Raw genomic sequence first — 21,778 nt, forward strand, 5'->3', positions numbered from 1 at the left:
TGCAACATCTCATTTCCTGTTTGGGGATTTCCTGAAATCAAAACGGAGATCCTGGCCTCTGTAAAGAAACCTGTAGAAAGGCTTTTTCTCTGGAACTAGGACCATGTGCGGCAGCCTCAGCGTACAGTTTGGCCTCACCAGCCTGATGCTCTTTCGCTATCTCCTCTGAAACTGCAGGCACCACCTCTCCCTCATTGCCCATACCCTCTGTTCCTGGTCACCTGCATTCCCCTTCACTTTTTGAAAATGTGAGAGCCTCTCCTAAAATTTAGTTGGAGGTACTGCTTTTCCAAACGACGGGGGCAGAATTTGGGGGAAGCCACATTATCCCTTACAATTGGAAAACTAAAGGAAATTTTGGATAAGCCTCAAATTAGAAAGCATAGCCTTGATGAATGGTACCTTTGTAAACACATCATTATTTTGGTGAGCTTTGCTCTGTCAGTTCTCACAACAGGAAAGAGAAAGGACTCATGCAAACACAGTTGCATGAGTCTCTTCTAACAAATCAGGCACAATACCAGCAAACTGAGGCCTTCCCAAATATGGGAGTAAGTTTTGAGGCCAACATATGAGCTTTCCTGCAGACTTCCTAGGTGGCTCAGTGGTAAAGAATCCACCTGCCAATGCAGGAGACATGGGTTTGCTCCCTGGGTCAGGAAGATCCGCTAGAGAAAGAAATGGCAGCCCACTCCAGTATTCTTGCCTGGGAAACCCCAGGGTCAGAGGAGCCTGGTGGGCTACATCCATGGAGTGGCAAAGAGTCAGACACGACTTAGTGACTGAACAATAACACAATGAGATTTCCCAAGTGTTTCAGTTCCCAATACACACAAAGCAGATAGATTATAACTCCAATATCTCAAGAACATTTCTGAAGAGGAAACAGATTGACTTATAAGAATGACGCAAGCTCCCCTCCACTAGTCAAGAATTCCATACCTATTTTTAAGGCTATAAGGGTAGGACTAGATTCTTCCACATCAGTGGGGAAAGGGACATTTTCTTCTCTTCAAAGCTACTGAAAAGAATTGCAGTGAAGAACTGTAAAGGACAAAGAATCTCTTTGTCCTGCCATGGGAGAAGACAGAGTAAGGCAAAAAGAATGCGGACACACAATCTTGGGTTTCAAGTTAGATCTGTCATTTCTTAGGGACACAGTATTAATAAGCCATGTATTTAATTACTATGTCCTGCCTCACTAGCTTAGGTGAAGTAAAAGCACATGTCTTTTAAAATGAGCTTCCACCTTCCTCATCTCAAAAATGTTTTTTTCTCAAGGCAACCCTCCTACATTGCTGATGTAGCCACTACTATAGAAATCAGTATGGGGGTTCCTCAAACTACAAATAGAGGTGCCATATGATCTTGCAATCCGACTTCTGGACGTATATTCAGATTAAAAAAAAATAATTTGAAAAGATACATGTACTCATATCCACAGCAGCGCTACTGCCAATAGCCAAGACATGGAAACAACATAAATGTCCACTAACAGCTGAAGAGATAAAGAAGATGTAAGATGTTTTATAAATATATGCATACACACACACACACACACACACACACACAGACATGGAATATTACTCAGCCATGAAAAAGAATGAAATACTGCCATTTGCAGGACCATGGGTGGACCTAGAGATCATCATATTAAGCAAAGTAAGTCAGAGAAAGACAAATACCATATATGACTTATACGTGGAATTGAAACATGACACAGATGAACTTATGCAGAAGACAGAAACAGACTCACAGACACAGAGAACAGACTTCGCTGCCACGAAGGAGGGATAGAGGAGAGATGGATTCAGAGTTTGGGATAAGCAGATGCAAACTATTATATATAGAATGGATAAACAACAAGGTCCTACTGTAGAGCCCAGAGAACTATATTCAATATCCTGTAATAAACCATAATGGAAAAGAATATATATGTATAACCGAGTCACTTGGTTATATAGCAGAAATTAACATAAATTGTAAACCAACTATAGTTCAATTAAAGAAAAAAGATTATCAAAATATATTTCCAATGGCATCCCTAGTTACTGCAAAAACAAACCAACCAACCAGGGAAGGGGTGTCAGAGAAGATGTGTTCCATTTTCTTCTTTCCACTTCATCACCTCTAGGCTAAAGACATACTGAAGATGAGAGGTTAGACCATGAAAACAAGAAGTAGAATCTGTGATTATACTATACTACTCAAAGATGTTCATCTAAGTGACCTGCATTCTTTCAGACTAGCAGATATTATTATTTCAGTGGTGAAATGAGTCTTCTTATGAATGGTGTATGAGTTCCACACACAATGACTGAATGCAGCTTGGAAGGTAAAACTGTGTCAGGTGCTGCAACTAAGTAAATATTGACTTGCCCCAGACCCTGTCCTGCAGGTGAACAGATGGAGTTCAGCCTCACCGCAGGACTGCTTGCCCAGTGAGCTCACTCCTGTTAACTGCCATTCCCAAGTCAGTTCTTATTCTTCCCACAATGTCAACAGGACAAATGCCTCTTCTTCTAGGAAACAGGAATAAAACAATGGAGTAAAAAATGAAAAGAACAGAGAAAGGATTTGCTTCCAGACTTCCCAACTCACTCCAAAGTCGAACCTTCAGTACTTTGAACCATCCTGTCAATACAGCACATTTAATACACTCCTATCCATACAATCCGTTTATACCACATCTCGTGTTTCAAATAGAGTAGCAGAAATTCAGGAAGTAAACTCCATCTCATGGGGCTCTAACAGAATAAAGGAACAAAAACTTCCTGGAAGTGATCTGTATTTTCTTAAGGCGTTTCTATTTTCATCCACTCCTAGAATTAGCAGGTAAGCTCTAATGGTAGCAAGGGTTTTATCAGTTTCACTCACTGCTGTAGACTCTTGGCCCAGAATAATTTCTGGCACATATTAAGTGCACAATAAAAAAAATATTGAGTAAAGTAATAAATTCCAGGCAGCCTGACATTCTGCTGCTGCTGCTGCTGCTGCTAAGTCGCTTCAGTCATGTCCGACTCTGTGCGACCCCATGGACTACAGCCCACCAGGCTCTTCTGTCCAGGGATTTTCCAGGCAAGAGTACTGGAGTGGGGTGCCATTGCCTTCTCCACTGAGTGACCCAAATGATTTCCTCAATATATTTAAAAAATAATTTTCTTGTTTTTTAAACATTTTTTTTAAATTTCCCAATTGAAAAAAAACCAAAGGCTTTATTTCCCACATGGAAAGCTCTGATTACCTTTTATCTCACCTCAATTTTTAAGTGACAGTCATTTTTAAAATATCCATTGTAAACTCTACTTTCACTGATGGAACTCTTTGACCAAAAAAAAATTATTTAAAACAAATGCCTGTCTCTCTAGAATATAATACTACTGCTTTCTTCCTTTGAGTCATAAAAACAAAGAAATAAACTAAAAACACCTTTACACACCATCATCTCTGTTGCCATTCAATGTCAGAAGTAACATCTGTTAGCCTCCTAAGCAAAGTCTCCAACATCAGGAAGGTGTCAAGTTCAAAATGGTGGGAATTCATTTTCAAAATTTGAATGTGGTATATATATGCAAGGGGATATTTCTCAGCCATTAAAAAGAAAGAAATCAAGCCATCTGCAGCACTGAGGATGGACCTAGAGATTGTCAAACTGAGCGAAGCAAATCAGACAGAGAAAGAGAAATGTCATCATATGCTATCTCTTATATGAGGAATCTAAAGAGAAATTATACAAATGAAGTTATTTCATTTGAAAGCTGAAGTTTTATCATTGGCAACAAAGTCTATCAGGTCTCTTAAAGTGACAGGCTCACTACATTCCCATGAAGATTACTGACAAAAATCCATCACTGAACAACCACAGTTTGCCAGACATTCTTTTAAGCAAAAACGGTTTTCCATGGAAAAGTTCAGTTCACAACTCGAACAATCACACAAGTGCTTTTCTTTGAGATTCCTGTTGTGTGCACTGGTGTACAGCAAATGTGTATAAACATACGCCCCATTTTGTCACACAGAATATTAAAAAGACATATACTCAAAGGTCAAGGTTTTATAAAATTAGTCATTTTTATTACTTCATCAAGAACACCATTAAGTAAACTTGCTCTATCGTAGTTTACTCTGTATATACGAGAAGCGATTTATGTGAGGCTCCTGGGATAATGCCCTTGCTTTAAAACCATTAATGTCACTTGCTACCTACATTGATGGTCTCTAAAATCTTTAATTACCTACTCAATCAGTTTTTTTTTTAATTAAGGATTTTGTAATGGTAAAGTTCCAAGTATTCCTAATGGCCTATCGCGGCTGGCTGTATAACTTCCCAAGCTTATTTACTTATTTATTTATTTGTCTGTTTTAAAGTATCTGTCCATTTATTTTTACTCTCTGGCTGCGTGGCACATAGGACCAGGGATTGAGCCTGCACCCTTTGCACTGGAAGTGCAGAGCGGAACCACTGGACCACCAGGGAAGTTCCAGGAACACAAACCTACTTAATTATCACAACAACAACTGCACAGACAGCAAACATGACACACGAGCAAACCAAAGCTTTAAAAGACCAAGTGACCTGGCCAGGGTGATGAAGATGGCACACTGAAGAGGGGGGACTGTAACCAGGTTTTTCTTCCTCTGGACTCACAGCTCATCATTCCATATTCCCTCTGAGTTTCTCAAGCATTTCCATTTCTGTAATCAGAAGGAACTCAAGATCTATGACGTTAGAATTATGTGTTCTTCTTAGGCACAAAAACGAAGGCCCAGGACGGTCAAGAGCTTTGTTCAAAATCATGTTTAGTTAATGGCAGAGCTGGGATGGAAAGAACCCAGTCCTAGGCGAGAAGCCCTGTGACGCCTCTTGCCTCTAAAAGAATGTTCTGGTTTCATCCTTATTTCTCTGGCAGAGCCAGAGACAGACCTGCGAACAGGAGATGCCCTTGGCAGGCACCGAAAGACACCGGCCTGTGATAAATGGGCAGCTGGTGCCAAGGGTGCCTTCCTCAGCTTCCTCCTTGTACCACATCAGGCACATGAGTACCAGGACCCTTCCTGTCCTCTGCAGCTTACATCTTTCCACTACAAAGCCAGCACACGGCAAGTGGCAACAGGCTTGAGTGTCACCTAGAAGACTTCCCAGGCTCCCAAGAAAAGAGAATGGGAGCTCGTGTTTTCTCCCTGTCTTTCATGAAGCTCAAGCAGAAGCTCCAGACAAGACAGTTGAAACTCCTCTGTGACAGGGTCAGAAATGAAGGGGGATGCTCCCAAAATGAAGGGCTGCCCACCACAGGTTGTACATCACCCTAAGACAAATCAGATTCCACACCACGGGAGTTCTGGCAGGCACGTACTCTCACCACAATGCAAACACACAGACCATCCAGCCCAGCTCATAGGATTCGAGGTACTATTCTGCTCAGTGGAACATGGGACCTCAGGGAACAACTCATTGCTCAAAACATCCAAGGAGGAGGCATGACTTCATGAAAGGAACAGGGAGGATACAGGGCAAAGTGATGATAAGAAAGGCAGGAGGGGTGGCTGAGAGCATGGGGGAGACAGAGATGTACTACGTACTATAGACTTGAAGCAACAGCGGATCAATGCCATGCAGCCTTCACGACACACTCGCGCCCCTGGAAATCAACAGATGGCACCTCTCACTGCCAAGTTCTAATGCATTTCCCATTCACGCTAAGCGTCAGGACACTGGGCTTGCCAAATACCCACTGATGCAGACAGCGAGGGGAGTGGAAGAACCCGCAGCTATACACCTCTGCCTTCTTTGCAGGACCTCGTTCCTCGCAGCAAGGAAAACATTCACTCTGCAGCAGGTGAATTTCCACACAGGACGGCAAGGACACGCATCCAGACATGCACTCTGAAGGTGACTAGTATTTGGTAAGAAATGTTAAGCTCACTCAGGTTTTTCCATAAGATGGTATGGAAAAACCTAAACAAACTTTTTGGCCAACCCAATACTTGCCTTTTTTTAGTATAAAAAATAAAGAAGCGACCTCTAAGGGTAATTCATATCTATCATTGGACAGAGCTCACTTGAGTACTGCAGCCATTTATTCTCATCCTAATGGATCGTCAACAGAGCAGCTATTATATTCAAACAGTAAGGCAATCTAGAAAGTAAAACCCTAATACCTTCTGGATATTAGTCCTTGAATACTAGGGCCCAAAACTCCTGAGTTGAAAAGTTTTTATTCCTATCAACCAGCCACCTGAGTGCCCGGGCTTCTTTCTTGGATTGCTGGAAGCTTGGTATCCACATCTCTCGCAAAGAGCGCCGACGTGGGGCCAGGGGTGAGAAAGCGAACACTGTAGGCTCTGGACAGCTCAGGTGGGTAACGTCTGCCTGCCATCTTTTGGGTGGTAAGCCCTGCATTGAGAGAAAGAGGGAAGAATGAAAAATGCAAGTTAGCACAAGTCTCATGTTCCCTAAGTACCTAAAGCAAGTACCTTCACTCCATGGAGTCTCCATAGTCACACTGCTGAAGAGTAAAAAGGAGAAAGAAAGTATCTAACATTTATTGAGAATATCCTGTGCACTAATGGGCTTCCCAGGTGGCTCCGAGGTAAAGAATTTGCCTGCCAATGCAGGAGATGCAGGAGGTGTGGGTTCGATCCCTGGGTCGGGAAGATCCCCTGGAAGAGAAAATGGTAACCCACTCCAGCACTCTTGCCTGAGAAATCCCATGGACAGAGAGGCCTGGGGGGCTACAGTCTATGGAGTCTCAGAGTCAGGCATGACAGTGACTGGGCGCACAGAACACACTTGGATTAGATACTCTGCTTGGTGGGCTTCACAGATAGTCTCATTCAATCCTCCAACCCATTCACGCCCAAGTACATTCTTATGGAATTTTAGAACACAGAGGAAAAGGAAGAGACTTTACAAACTCCCTAAGAGGAAAAGGTCAATTCGGAAGGTCAGAAGTTAGGATGGTTTTGGATTTCTGGACAGTAATACTGGAAGTTAAAAAGCAGTGCTGAAAGTCACTGATAAGTATTAACACTAGTAAGCACAACTTTAAAGAGAAGAAAAAAAAAGTTGCATAGCCTCAAAATATCTCCCCCCATATATTTACTAACTATTGTGGTGATTTCAGTATATGTCCAGGGACTTCCCTGGTGGTCCAGTGGCTAAGACTCCATTCCCAACGCAAGAGACTTGGGTTCAATCCCTGGTCAGGGAACTAAATACCACTTGCCATAACTAAAGATCCTGTATGCTGCAATGAAGATCAAAGACCCCACATGTGGCAACTAGGACCCAGTGGAGCCAAATAATTAATTAATTTAAAAAAAATATATATATATATATCCTCAAATTAGTTTATATTCCTCCCCCAAGGAGGCGAAGCTTAATTCCCTTCTCTTTGACTGTGGGCTGCATTTGCTGACTCACTCAGTGGAAAAAGAAAATTAGTGACTTCACAGAGGAAAAACCTAGCAGACACCACCTTAAGCAGGTGATTAAGAGAGCATCACCAGTAACACATCATGCTGATATCACTCATCCTCTGATACGATGCAATGAGAAAGTCCTTTTCACCTCTGTGCTCTTATTCCCCCAAATCCAAAACCCAAGTGTCAACATGAGAAAACATCAGAGAAACTCTATAGAGGGACATTCTGCAGAAAATTGACCAATCTTCTTCAAAAATGTCAGCACAACTGTCACAAACTGAAGGCGTCTGAGGCGACATGAAGAGCAACTACAATCTGGTATCCCGGATCTGATCCTGGAACAGACAAAGGATGTGAGTGGAGAAGCTGGAGAAATAGGACTCAAGTCTGTATTGCAGTTCATTGTAGTATTAACAGTCAATATTGGTTTCTCAGTGTTGACACATGTGCATGGTTATGTACAATATTAACATTAGAACAGAATTCTGGCACTCTGCACTATCTTTGCAACCCTTCTATCAATCCGTAATCCTTTCAAAAGTTTAAAAAAAAATTTTTTTAAGAAAGCCAATAACAAAATGCCTTCAAAATTCTAAACAAAAAAAAAACAAACAAAACTAATGTCCATTTTAGTAGTTTACATTCAGCTAAACTACAGCTTAAATGTTAGACTCAAATAAAGACATTTCAGACACCCCCCATACATCCTTTGTCAAGAAGCTATATGAGGGTCAGTTCAGTTGAGTTGCTCAGTCGTGTCCGACTCTTTGTGACCCCCATGGACTGCAGCATACCAGGCTTCCCTGTCCATCACCAACTCCTGGACCTTGCTCAAACTCATGTCCATCAAATTGGTGATGCCATCCAACCATCTCATCCTCTGTCGTCCCTTTCTCCTCCTGCCTTCAATCTTTCCCAGCATCACGGTCTTTTCCAATGAGTCAGTTCTACACATTAGGTGGCCAAAGTATTGGCGCTTCAGCTTAGCATCAGTCCTTCCAATGAATATTCAGGACTGATTTCCTTTACAATTGACTGGTTTGATCTCCTTGCAGTCCAAGGGACTTTCAAGAGTCTTCTCCAATATCACAGTTCAAAAGCATCAATTCTTCAGCACTCAGTTTTCTTTATAGTCCAACTCTCACATCCATGCATGACTACTGGAAAAACCATAGCTTTGACTAGATGGACTTTTGTTAACAAAGTAATGTCTCTGCTTTTTAATATGCTATCTAGGTTGGTCATAGCTTTTCTTCCAAGCAGCAAGCATCTTTTAATTTCATGGCTGCAATCACCATCTGCAGTGATTTTGGAGCCTCCCAAAAATAAAGTCTCTCATTGTTTCCATTGTTCCCCATCTATTTCCCATGAAGCGATGGGACCAGATGCCACGATCTTCGTTTTTTGAATGTTGACTTGTAAGCCAGCTTTTTCACTCTCCTCTTTCACTTTTATCAAGAGGCTCTTTACTTCTTCTTCACTTTCTGTCATTAGGGTGGTGTCATCTACATATCTGTGGTTACTGATATTTCTCCCAGCGATCTTGATTCCAGCTTGTGCTTCATCCAGCCCAGCACTTTGCATGCTATACTCTGCATATCAGTTAAATAAGCAGGGTGACAATATACAGCCTTGATATATTCCTTTCCCTATTTGGAACCAGTCTGTTGTTCCATGTCCAGTTCTAACTGTTGCTTCGTGACCTGCATACAGATTCTCAGGAGGCAGGTCAGGTGGGTCTGGTATTCACAACTCTTGAAGAATTTTCCACAGTTTGTTATGATCCACACAGTCAGAGGCTTTGGTGTAATCAATAAAGCAGAAGTAGATGTTTTTCTGGAAGTCTCTTGCTTTTTCAAAGATCCAACGGATGTTGGCAATTTGATCTCTGGTTCCTCTGCCTTTTCTAAATCCACCTTGAACACCTGGAAGTTCACGGTTCATGTACCATTGAAGTCTGGCTTGGAGAATTTTGAGCATTACTTTGCTTGTGTATGAGATGAGTGCAATTGTGCAGTAGTTTGAACATTCTTTGGCATTGCCTTTCTTTGGAATTGAAACGAAAATTGACCTTTTCCAGTCCTGTGGCCACTGCTGAATTTTCCAAATTTGCTGGCATATTGAGTGCAGCACTTTCATAGCATCATCTTTTAGGATGAGGGTACAATCAACCAAATAAAAAGAAAGTGAAGAGAAAAGGAGAAAAACATACAAGAAACAGAGGTGTCAACATAAAAGAAAAAGACAGTAAAGGCAATTCCCAAAATGCTAGGGATGGGAGATCTCAGAGTGGTCTCTACACAGTGTAGAGGGCAACCAGATGTACCTAACACATGTCACAAGTCTCCAGGAGAGATTTATTCAACAAGATGAAATGACTTGAATGCCTGGTATAGCTGAACATCTTCAAAGGAGGTTTAAACAATCAACAAGGATTGAATTAGTTATGTAAAAGTATAAAATAAACAAACAAGAAATAAGACAGTTATTAACTCAAGGGAAACCAAAAGCTGTACAGGTAAGGGAAATAAATCATAGTATGTACTAAATGGTTCATTTCTACATAAGTTACATGATCATATAAACAGTGGATATTAAAAAAAAATTGTGTATGAGAGCATGTTATTTCGAAACATTGAGTAATAACCAAAATAATTTGTTAAGTATGGTGGTAAGTGGCTTCCCAGGTGGCGTCAGTGGTAAAGAATCTGCTGGCCAATGCAGGAGACGCAGAAGACGTGGGATTCGATCCCTGAGTTGGGAAAATCCCTTGGAGGAGGGCATGGTAGCCCACTCCAGTATTCTTGCCTGGGAAATCCCATGGACAGAGCCACCTGGTGGGCTTCAGTCCGTGGGGCTTCAGGGAGTCGGACATGATTGAGTACAGCACGTGGCTGGTGGTAAGTGGCTGCCTTCTAGGAAAGGAGAAAAGAAAAAAGAAGTAGAAGATTGTTTTGTTTTATTAACTTTGCAGAACTAATTGATAAGCAGAACTAATTGATAACCTATGTACCTATATATCTCTTTCTTAAAATTTTTTTTTTATCTTTTGGCTATACGATGTGGCATGTGGGATCTCAGTTCCTCAACCAGGGAAAAAACCCACGCCCTCTGCATTGGAAGCAGTCTTAACCACTGAACCACCCGGGAAGTCCTAAAAAAATTTTTAATGGACAGGGAGGCCTGGTGTGCTGCGATTCATGGGGTCGCAAAGAGTCAGACACAACTGAGCAACTGAACTGAACTGAATTGAAGATATTAGAGTTGATAATAGTCAGGTTTGCAATGATTACTCTTCATCCATACCAAATTTAGAAAGAAGAGCAGAAAAGCCAATCTGAAATATACTAGAGATGTTTAGCCTGTAAAAGAGATGACTTTGAGTGAACATAAGGCTTGTTTTGAAGCATCTAAAGAGATTACAAGCAGAAGAGTGAACTAACTTGTTTGGTAAAGCATGAAGGATAGGGTTGCCTAAATTCCCTCTTCTCAATAACTACTCACAGATGGTCATGGAGTTGGCTTCCAAGAGCCTGGAACAAGTGTAAGGATTCTTTACCAAGACAAAACTGAGCACAGAAAACCAGAACAGGAATCCAAATGGCAAACCACAAGAAAACACTAAGACTTACAATCTGGGGAGTCTAAATACCCACCCAGGGACGTCCCTGATGGACCAGCGGCTAAGACTGTATGCTCCTGGGTTTGACCCCTGATCAGGGACTAGATGCCACATGCCACAATTAAAGGTTCCACATGCCAGAATGAAGATCCTTCTTGCATGCTGCAACTAAGACCCGGCACTGCAAAATAAATACCAACTCAGAGTTCAAAGGGTTAGATGCAGGCTCAAACTTCGGGTTACTACAGCCAGAGTTCATGATTGGGGAGAGCCTGTATTTGCAGTAAAACCAGAATCAAATAAGGAGGACCCCAATCGATTACTACAAAACAGCTTTGGAAAGGCCATTGCTCATCTTTCCTGACTGATGGTCACATATGCAAAGCTGTATCTCCCTGCATTAGAGTTAGGAGTGGGTGGCTAAGAAAGAACCATAGAAGGGGAAGTCTTGGTTCAATACAAAGACCAGTATAACTGTAGAAATTTAACAAAAGATAAGATTTGCTACCCCCAAAAATGGTGGAATCACCAGCCCTGGAAATGTAACATAAATTAGCAGATGACTTGGTCGTGATATTTGAAACACCAGTTTCATCTGAACTGACCACACAACCGTCAGTGGCCTTCCCAACCCTAACCTTGTGTAACTGTCTACATGAGAAAGTCAGTAGTAATACCCTCTTTCCCTGCCTGCCCACCTGAGAGTTCTTCCAATGGTGTAGGATAAAGTTCCACTTAAGGTGACATCATAGAGAAAGGAATCTTGTGAAATGGACTCTTTCAGCTCTAGTGTTCTTCCAGAAATGTCTCACAGTGCGACCTGAAGAAAGTGTGTCTGATGAAATAGTTATGACATGTTTAGTAGTAACTAACTTCCAGCATCCCGAATTGCCTTTCCAGCTGAAGTCCTAGACAGAAAAACAAGCCGTTCCTAAACTACAATTAATAAATATTTTGCTTCCAAGGAGAACATGGCTCCTACTTTAACAATAAGGAAAAAGTCAAATGATCTACAGATTCATAACTCTTCTTGAGTTCATCAGGGAACCGAGATCACACAACAACCAAGTGACCTGAATCCCAAAGTGACGTGTTCGTCTCAGGAAAGATGGACACAGGATCAACTTCACCTTTTGCTGAACACAGGAGGAGGAGGTGGCTACCACAAAGTAGGTAACAAGAAATCAACTAAAATTTTATCAAATCCTTATAAGTATGGGCCACCATGTTAGTTTGGAATAGCTGGGTTACACCAAAAAAGAGGTCAAACTCACTCAAAAGCTCTTTTCTTTTTTAAAAAAATATTTATTATTTATTTGGCAACATTGGGTCTTAGTTGCATGCAGGGGGAACATGGGCTTAGCTGCTCCACAGAATGTGGGATCTTAGTTCCCAGACCAGGGATTGAACCCACATCCTTGGCACTGCAAGGCAGATTTTTAACCACTGAACCACCAGGGAAGTCCCCAAAGCTTTTTCCATGCACCTCCATCAGATGCCCAGGAAGAGACTGGGGCCAGGGCAGAATACTGGAAACAGCCTCCTTCTTTGGCTCAGGGCAGGGAGGGGAATGTCAGGAAGCCCCTTCCATCTCCCCAGAACCTTCCCTCACAAGGAGAAAAAGCCTTATGACACTGAAGAAGCAGGAGCAAACCTTTCATCTTCAGATCCAAGGGATGAAAATCTACCACTCCCCCATGCAAAATTCACCTGTCTCATGGTCTAGGGGGAGGCTGGAAATGAATCCAGACCTAGGATCCCACCATGATACCAGAGGTCACCTACCCCTGAAGGGACACAGAACCCTCTTCCATCCAAACCAACCACAGATACAAAGCAGAGTCTGGCTTGAAGGATAGGCAAGAACACTGAGAAAGCTTCACTCCTGAGTTCCAGGAATGCAAAAACCTGCCTAAGCTTGATGCTGCCGAGAAAACAAAGAACCCACCCTGCCCACACCTCGAGCCAGTCGCTGAGCAACAAGCCACAGCAGTTTACTGCCAACAGAGGGGCAAGAGAAGGGAGACCTCCTCTGTGACCCAGCAATACAGGACCTGACAAAAGCTGAGGGTGAGGGAGAAAGGCTGAGAAAAACCACTTAGCGCCAGGTCCCACTGTACGTACAGGTAACTATCATAGTTAATACTGATGATATTTAACCATTGACTATTGTAATTATAAATACTGGAATAATCTGAAGCTGTAGAGCACTAAACGTAACAGTAACAACACAAACCTTTCTTTTTTCTCTTTTTTTTTGGCCACACCCCGTGGCATGTGGGGTCTCAGTTCCCTGACCAGGGATGGAATTTTCACCTCTGTAATGGAAGGCAGAGTCTTAAACATTGGACTACCAGACAAGTTGTGCAAACCCAAATTTAGGTCAGCTCTTGAGGTGGCGCTAGTGGTAAACTGGTGCTAGTGCTTGCCAATGCAGGAGACACAGGTTTGATCCCAGAGTTGGAAAGATCCCCTGGAGGCAGGCACAGCAACCCACTCCTGGAATCTTGCCTGGAGAATCCCACGGACAGGGGAGTCTGGGCTATGGCCCACAGGGTCACAAAAGGTCAGACACAACTGAAGTGATTCGGCACTTGACTACACCAACTTAACTGGCGTTAGATACTCACAGGAGCGTGAAACCTACTGAGAACTGCACCTGCGAGGGATCTCGGCTGGGTGCTCCTTATAAGAATCTAATGCCTGATGATCTGAGGTGGAGCTGAAGCGGTGCTGCTAGCCCTGGGGAGTGGCTGCCACTGTCTCCAGTTACCCTGAGATGTTTTCCAGTTGCAGGAAAACAAGCTCATGGCTCCTGATTCTGCATTACAGTGAGTTGTATGATTATTTTATTATATATTACAATGCAATAATAATTGCAATAAAGTGCACAACAAATATAATGCACTTGAGTCTTCCCAAAAGATTCCCCTTGCTGTCCCCTGGTCCATGGAAAAATTGTCTTCCATGAAACTAGTCGTTGGTGCAAAAAGGCTGGGGACCACTGGGCTGAAGGACTGAAAATGTGGATGAGATTCAGAACTTGCCATTTAAAAAATTTTTTTGGCCTTCATGCCTCTGCTGCAGCTTCTGTGCATCAATGCCCAGCACCTGTAGTGTGGTAACCTCCAGAAGAAAGAGTAAAGAAGAATTTAGAGCCTTCAGGACAGACTAGTAAACTTCATGGCAGTCCTCAAATAGAAATGAAATATCCATCCTTCTCGCAGAGCCTGGCCTCTCTGATAAAAGTGAGGACCAGTGATGGGGCAGCTGCAACAGAAGAATGCAGAGCAGCAGAGAACATCAAGATGGCCATCCCAGCACCTCTCTGCCAAACCTGGACCCACTTACCTTCTCCTGGAGCCTAATGTTATCCCACACCTTGCTGCACACCATACACTCAAATGCGTCAATGTGGCTGTCCTGCTTAATGTCCTGCACCCCCCATTTCCGTTCCCTGAGTGCGGTGAGAAGTCGCTGATTGGAGATCTCGCCCTTCAGCTTCCATTCTATGTAGGCCTGGTAGCGTCTGTCATCCTGATCCAGCGCTCTGATGTAACTCGCCAGCTCTCTAGGGTGAGAAAATTCTGATACCATGATAGCACTTCTATTGCTTGGAAGCCAGTCTGCAATGTTGGGGGATCCGTAATACACAGGGACGACCCCCAGTTTCAGAGGTCTCCAGAACTTCTCAGTGATGTAATCGTCACACACCGCATTCTCAAAAGCAAGAATAAACTTATACTGGGCAAGGATCCTGTAAAAGCCATCGGTGTCCATAGAGGCTGGATTGCTCAACCGTGGAGGGAGAGGTTTGTTTCGCAGACACTCGCCATAGGAATCGACCTCAATGTATGTCATCAGCTCTCGAACATAGGTGTCCCTGTCTGAGGGCGGGTCACAGTCGGACTGTACGTACACCAGAGGGGCGAGGCTCTTCCGGAGGTGGTTTTTGGACCGCAAGGGGACCAGGTATCGGAGTGACGTCAGGACTTCCGTGCCCTCCAAGTACTGGGTGGTTAGTGGCAGGTGGGAGTGCCGGCTGAAGGTGGCGGTGTAGTTGAACAAGGTGATGACTGGCTGGTGAAAGAGCTTATAATTATTTTTTGGAGACTCTTCGTGAAAAAGGGCCCAGTCGTGATGGGCTTTCCGAGGCAGAGGTAAGCTATCTATGCTAAAGTCAGTACCTAGGAGAAAAAAAGACAATGTTAGTATGTCCAGAAGAATTCTGGTGTTTCAGTTTGAGTCACCTGGGAAGACTAATACACAAAAGAGCTTGAGGCTATAAATAAGAAGCCTGTTACAGTGCCTGCAAAATGCCTGGCAGTTAGACTTCCCTGGTGGTGCAGTGGATAAGAATCCCCACCTGCCCATGCAGTGGACATGGGATCCATCCCTGGTCCAGAAAGATCCCACATGGTGTGAAGCATCTAAGCCCACACGCCACAAATACTGAGCCTGAGCTCTAGAACCTGGGAGGCACAGCTCCTGAAGCTCCATTGCCCCAGAGCCTGTGCACCACAACGGGAGAAGCCACCACAATGAGAAGCCCGCACACTCCAACTAGAGAGTAGCCTGTGCTCACTGCAACCAGAGAAAAGCCCACACACAGCAACACAGACCCAGCACAGCCAAAAATAAATACATAAAGAAATAATTTTTTTAAGTGCCCAACAGTCAAAATCATGAAGCTTTCACCATAGAAACTGCTCATAGGGAGGGTCACCAAGGAAAGGGACCCTCCCTCTCGTTTCATGAAAAGAGAAATGGGAGGAAGTGTCCTAGCCTGGTTCTAAAGGATTTATTTCACTGCCTCCTGCAAGTGACTTTTTCTTTCCAGAGGCATTACCCAAAAAGGGAAGGAGAAATGAAGAGAGAGACAATTCTTAAAAAAGAAAAGAAAAAGGAAGCCAAAAAGGGGAAAGAAAACCAGCTTGGCAGATTGATTAAATGGAAAAGAAAAAAAAGGAAATTATGCAAAAGTAGCCAGAACAAATACACGGGAGAGATTTTTTTTTTTAATCCAAAATGATCGATTTTCAACAAAGTGCAGTGAATTCGTCTTAGTCAAAATGGTAGATAAGAGGCTTTTAAAGACTTAAGAGCTGATAATGGCACTATGTTACAGATCGCTGAAGGATGGATGTGAAATAACAAGCACATCATGAAATAAAGAAGGCATAACAGGATTATAATTGTGAGTGATTCTAGCTTCCAGAGGATTAATTGGGGAAAACTTTGAAACATGATAATGTGCAGACAGAAATGATGGATGTGGTAAACCATTGTTTCCTGACTGTGGGTGGAGACCCAATCAGGAAGAAGTAATTTCCATAACTGAGAAAGAAGAATTAAGACAATATCACAATACATAACACAATTTCTAAGGTGTTCCAGACACTGATGATATTTTGGCCCAGTGACTTGATTTTTTTTTTAATGCAAGAAAATGGTATACACACACAAAAAAAATCCATCTTCTAGCATCCACTGGGGAAAAAACACACCAAATAAATTCTTCCAGAAAAAATGAGACATATTCTCTGGTAGAATTCATAAAAATCAATTATGTAATGCCAGTGCACACCCTCTCAAATAAACACATACTCTTTGAGGCAAACAGTATATCAATGAGAAATCAATTAATCAAGAAAGGCTTTTAAACAATTAAAGATCAAAGAAGTTTATGCTGGAGGACGTATACTGAGCCCAGAGAAACTGCTGAGGGTTATGTATTACTGTCTTGATAATAGGCTTTTATTCTCAGTGAGGAGGAATGAAAGACCAGCATCTAAAAATGGTCATATCTTGGTTTACTTGGCATTTACTACACAAGTCCTTTAGAAGTGAAAAGAATACTCAGGGGACTTCCCTGGTGGCCCAGTGGTTAAGAATCCACCTTCCAGAGCAGGGCACTCAGGTCCGTCCCTGGCTGGGGAACTAAGATCCCACAGACAGCAGGGCAACTAAGCCCTTGCTGCAACCGCTGAGCCCAAGCACCACAACTAGAGAGGAGTGCACGTGACACAACCAAGACCCGAGGCAAACACAAATAAGAAGAATACGCACACACGCCTGAACTGTAACGGCACAGAGAGTCAGATGGCCAGCAATGGTTAACAGACAAACATCGGACATGAAAGAGAACTTGAGAACAAAGGCAATTTACTGCATTGAACTGGCAGCTGCTCACAAAGGTTCTAAGTTGGTCAAGTGGCCAGTGATGGGCACTGAACCGATAAATGTGAGTTAGAACATAAAGCTTCCGCAGAAAGCAGAGCAGAGAATCGAGGCCATTTTCCTGGGAGAGGAAGATCCAGAGTCCAATCCACAGGCCCAGAGGGCAGGGATCCAGATGTACGATTAGAGGCTGGAGGCGATATGGTTAAGATGAAAGCGGGTCCAGAATTAACGATCAGGCACCAGTGCTCTGAGAGGCACTCAGACGCCAGGGGCCATCCGCTGCTGGTGCCTGGCACACGGGCGACTCTTAATCGCCTCACCCTGCAGTCACCACGGCAAAGATCCAAACTGCTGAGCGAGGAAGCAGAAAGACACAACTCGGGCTTCAGAGCGTGCAGGGGGCCTGACTCTCATCACTGCTTGTCTACATCTGTAAAGTATAAGAGGAAGTAAACATGTTGAGACCTCGTCACAGCCAATATCTAAATCTGTGTGCTGGTAATAAGAATGAGACTTATTCTTATGAAACTGGAACCAGTTATAATGAGCTTTTCACTCATTTTAACTAGGAGGTGAGGGCTTCCAGGCTCATTATACCTTGCATTATACCACACACACACACACACACACAACATTGAAATAAGTTGTGTTTTTTTTTTCTTTTGTGAGATTCTTCCTAACTAAAATACTCTGAGGAAGATTAAAAAATATATGTCATCTTGCCCAGCAAGCTCTTCCCCTAAACTTACAGCTTATCATTGTAAACACTCAAGAATTCTTAAGTTACAACCATAACAAACCTAAAATACGTCTCTGAGGATATTACAACCGACAATGCAAGTGGCGGTATTGAGCAATTTCTCAAAGGTACTTGGATGTGGGCTGGGCTTCCCAGGTGGCGCTAGTGGTAAAGAACCTGCCTGCCAATGCAAGAAACCTAAGAGACTCAGGTTCAATCCCTGGGTAGGGAAGATCCCCTGGAGGAGGGCATGGCAACCCACTCCAGTACTCTTTCCTGGAGAATCCTATGGACAGAGGAGCCTGGCAGGCTACAGTCCATGGGGTCACAAGAGTCAGATACGACTGAAGCAACTTAGCAGGCACACACGCACTGGATGTGGGTCAGGAAACAGCTGAATTATTTAGCTCTGACTCCAGGGCAACGCCCACTGTAACAAGAGTCAGAACCGGGGTATTTAAAGGAAAGAAAATCAACTGAACTATGATAAGTCTATACAAATGTGACTAACTTGCACGTGACCAGTTCAGGAGTTTTGTACAGCCACGTTCACTGGCTCTTACAGGTAACAACTTCGGATTCAAACTTCCATTTCTCTGGGTTATTTTGTGTTTCCTGAATACTGACTAATTCATTCGTCCCTTTATTAGCTGACAAATTGATCTTCAGCACTAAAGCGCACTGTAAAGGAAATCACAACTAGGAGCACAAAAGGAATACAATTCATGCTGGCAAATGGTGCTTCCACCTCAGACAGGAAGGGGAGGCGGACACCGCCACAGCACGGATGAACCTTGGGGACGTTGTGCTGAGTTCAGTGATGTAAGTCAGTCACCAAAAAAAAAAAAAGACTGTGTGATTCCTCTTGGCTAAGGTCCCTAGAATAGTCAAATCCAAACAGTGCTAGGATGCTGATGATGGGGACTGAATCTGAAAAGGCAGAGAAGCAGGGTGATCATCCTTTAGGAAATGTTTATGTGCTCTTTTTCTTCTTCAGGGGCATATACTCTTCTTTTATTATTCCCACACAAACTGGGAAAAGCAAGCGGCAACACATGTTACTAACCCCACTCTACGAAGAAAGTTTGGTTTGAGTCGTGTATCTGAAGTTAAAGATCCCTGGTGGGAACCAGAATTTTCAGACTGGCTAATGGCAAAGGACCAGAGAGACTACTGGCCCCGCTACAATGCTGATGCTGTTGAATAACCGACTCTCGGCAGTCCCAAGACACTCACAGAAATATGACCCACCTTACACCCAGTCCGCTTGGGAAGAGGCATGCCTTAACTCAGAAAACAGAAATGTTCCCACACAATGTCCCCCAAAGGTCACCTGTTTTTAAAAAAAGGACCTCTACTGTAAAATGGTATGGCCCATAAAATGTGATCCTGCAAAAAGACCCCAATAGAAGGATCTAAAACTGCGGAGGAAAACAATTTAGGCCAAGGGGCTCCCTGATAATATTATCACCTGCATAGTCCATGGCTAATTCATTTCACATGAATTTTCTAGACTTACCCACATGGCCCTATCAGATTGTTTATTTTCTGTAAGGTTCGGCCGGTTACCTAAAAATACCGCACACGCACTTCTGCAGACAGCCTGGCTCTTGCCACTTCAGAGGGACTCTGGGAGAGGTCCCGACTTCCAGACCCATGTTCTCCTCTCTTCTCCCACCATCTCTCTTCATGAGTCTGCTTGCCTGACCATTACCATCAATTCTACGTCATGTAGCCCAGCAGTCCCCGATGTTTTTGACACTGGGCAAAACTGGTTTCCTGGAAGATACTGACCGCTGGGCAAGGGCTGGTTTTGTGGAAGACAATTTCTCCATGGATTGGGGAAGGGGGGATGGTTTGGGGATGATCCTGTTCAGGAGTGCATGACCTGGGGCCCTCACGTGCGCAGTTCACAGTAGGACTCAAGTTCCTCTGTAAATTGCGAGAATGAATTGAATGCTGCTGCTGAGCAGACAGGAGGTGATAATGCAAACAATGGGGAGCAGCTGTAAATGCAGAGGAAGCTTCACTTGCCAGCCTGCTGTTCACCTCCGGCTGCCCAGCCCAGTTCCTAACACGCCCGGGGCTTAGGGACCTCTCTCGATGATACACGTTCAGCTAGGCATCTGTGCATTCTACCTCTAAGCATGGAAATCTCTCAGACCACCCTGAACTGAACCTGTGCTGCAGGCCAGTCAATAACTTTGCAGTTCGCTTCCTAACAGCGCACGGCCAGAGGCAAGAGTGCAAACATAGTCCCACCCGCCATATGGCTGAATATTTCAAGGCTATAAATCAATCTAACAGGCTGTTAAATGTTTTGTCTTCTACCTTTACCATACATACACAACTCATGATTTTTTTTTAAATCATGCAAAGCAACAGTTCACACCAAACATGGATAACATCTATTCAAAATGAACATCTTTCTCTTCGACAAACCCCGATTCTCTTTGGGGCTTGGCAGGGCACGACAAGAGGAGAAGAGAGAGAACTCTTCCTCACTTGCTGACTCACCCTCACTACTCGCTCAGACCTTGCCCTCCATTCACTCAGGACACCACAGAGGAAACACCCATTTGCTCTCCCTCCTCGGGGGTCTCTCCCTCTCTGTCCCCCACTGACCAGCCGCCTCAGGAAGCAATGAGTGTGTCGTCTGTAAGGGTTCTCCCCGGCTGAAAGAGCCCCCACCAAAACACCTCTGCCCCACCTTTCAAGTCCCTCAAAGGAACTTGCAGCTGAAGGCCAGGTTCAAGTTCAGGACTCTCAGGCTCCTAAGAGTTCCAGACTAGAGGGCAGTGGTGCCTGGACCCCCTTCCTTCCACCCTGGCTCTGTCCCACACTCTGGGGATCTTGCAAACATCGACACTGAAAATTGACCTCAATCTGCAAGGCCAAGTTCCATCACGCGCGCTCTTTTCATCACTCAAGCTTGGCCAGCCACCCTGACTTGGCCCACAGAGCCCAGCTGCAGCAAAGAATCCTGCTTGTTGGTTTAGTGAGACACACCCCCCACCCCGACCCTGGACCCTCAATGTCTGAACAAGTTTCTCAATCCCCACACTCATTGGCTAAAGTCTGACTTTAGCAAGAACCCTGTTACGCCAGTTTAGCAAGAATCTTCCTGCCTTTGCTGTCCTCTTAGTCATTTTCTCTCTGCTGACTCCTCATTCTTGCTGGCTCTCAGTCCCCAGCTGTCTTTGCTGGACTTGGAGTTGAGCTCAGTTCTATACCGAAGTCTCTTTCTTCTACTAGAGTAACTCCAATAAAATCTTCCTTGCTGTTTTTAACCAGTGTCTAGTGTAGAATTTTTCTTTTTCTTTTTTTTTTGGCTGCACTGTGCAGCATGTGGGATGTTAGTTCCCAAACCTGGGGATCAAACCCTCTGCATTGGAAGCAGGGAGTCTTAACCACTGGACCACCAGGGAAGTCTCTGAAATTTTTCTTTTACACTCCACACGTTTGCAGTCACCCCCGGCCGTCTATCAAGCCCAGGAGTGCATACTAGCAGCCCAGTTTGACCTTGGGAGGATAAAGCAGAGAACAGCCCAGTGCAAGGTCTGGAAGTGGGCTCCACCTTGGCCTTGGGGGCAAGGGATCCTGGGATCCTGGTGTGTGCAGTGTGATGCTCAGCCAGGAAGCGTGGGCTCTGTGGGCACAGGTGAGCAAGTGACCTTGGTCTGCGGACTCTGCCCCACATGAAGGGGGACAGCTGAAGGAAGACCACACAGACTCTTCCTGAGCAAGTATAAACATTCCAGTATCCAGATTCACGCTGCATATGATCCTCTTCAAGCACGGTTACTGGG

General features: G+C 43.9%; 1 protein-coding gene across 1 annotated transcript in view; it reads right to left on the reverse strand.

Moving 5' to 3' along the window:
- Window positions 1-4,155: 4,155 nt before the first annotated feature.
- FUT10 (fucosyltransferase 10) overlaps window positions 4,156-21,778 on the reverse strand; it is a 69,108-nt gene continuing 51,485 nt past the window's right edge. The window contains exons 3-4 of the mRNA XM_052661405.1: window positions 14,399-15,234; window positions 4,156-6,394 (exon numbers count right to left, since the gene is read on the reverse strand). Coding sequence (XP_052517365.1) covers window positions 6,170-6,394; window positions 14,399-15,234 — 1,061 coding nt within the window. The 3' untranslated portion in view covers window positions 4,156-6,169. The remainder of the gene's footprint in view (window positions 6,395-14,398; window positions 15,235-21,778) is intronic.

Source organism: Budorcas taxicolor, chromosome 24, assembly GCF_023091745.1.
Source record: "Budorcas taxicolor isolate Tak-1 chromosome 24, Takin1.1, whole genome shotgun sequence".
Classification (NCBI taxonomy): domain Eukaryota; kingdom Metazoa; phylum Chordata; class Mammalia; order Artiodactyla; family Bovidae; genus Budorcas; species Budorcas taxicolor.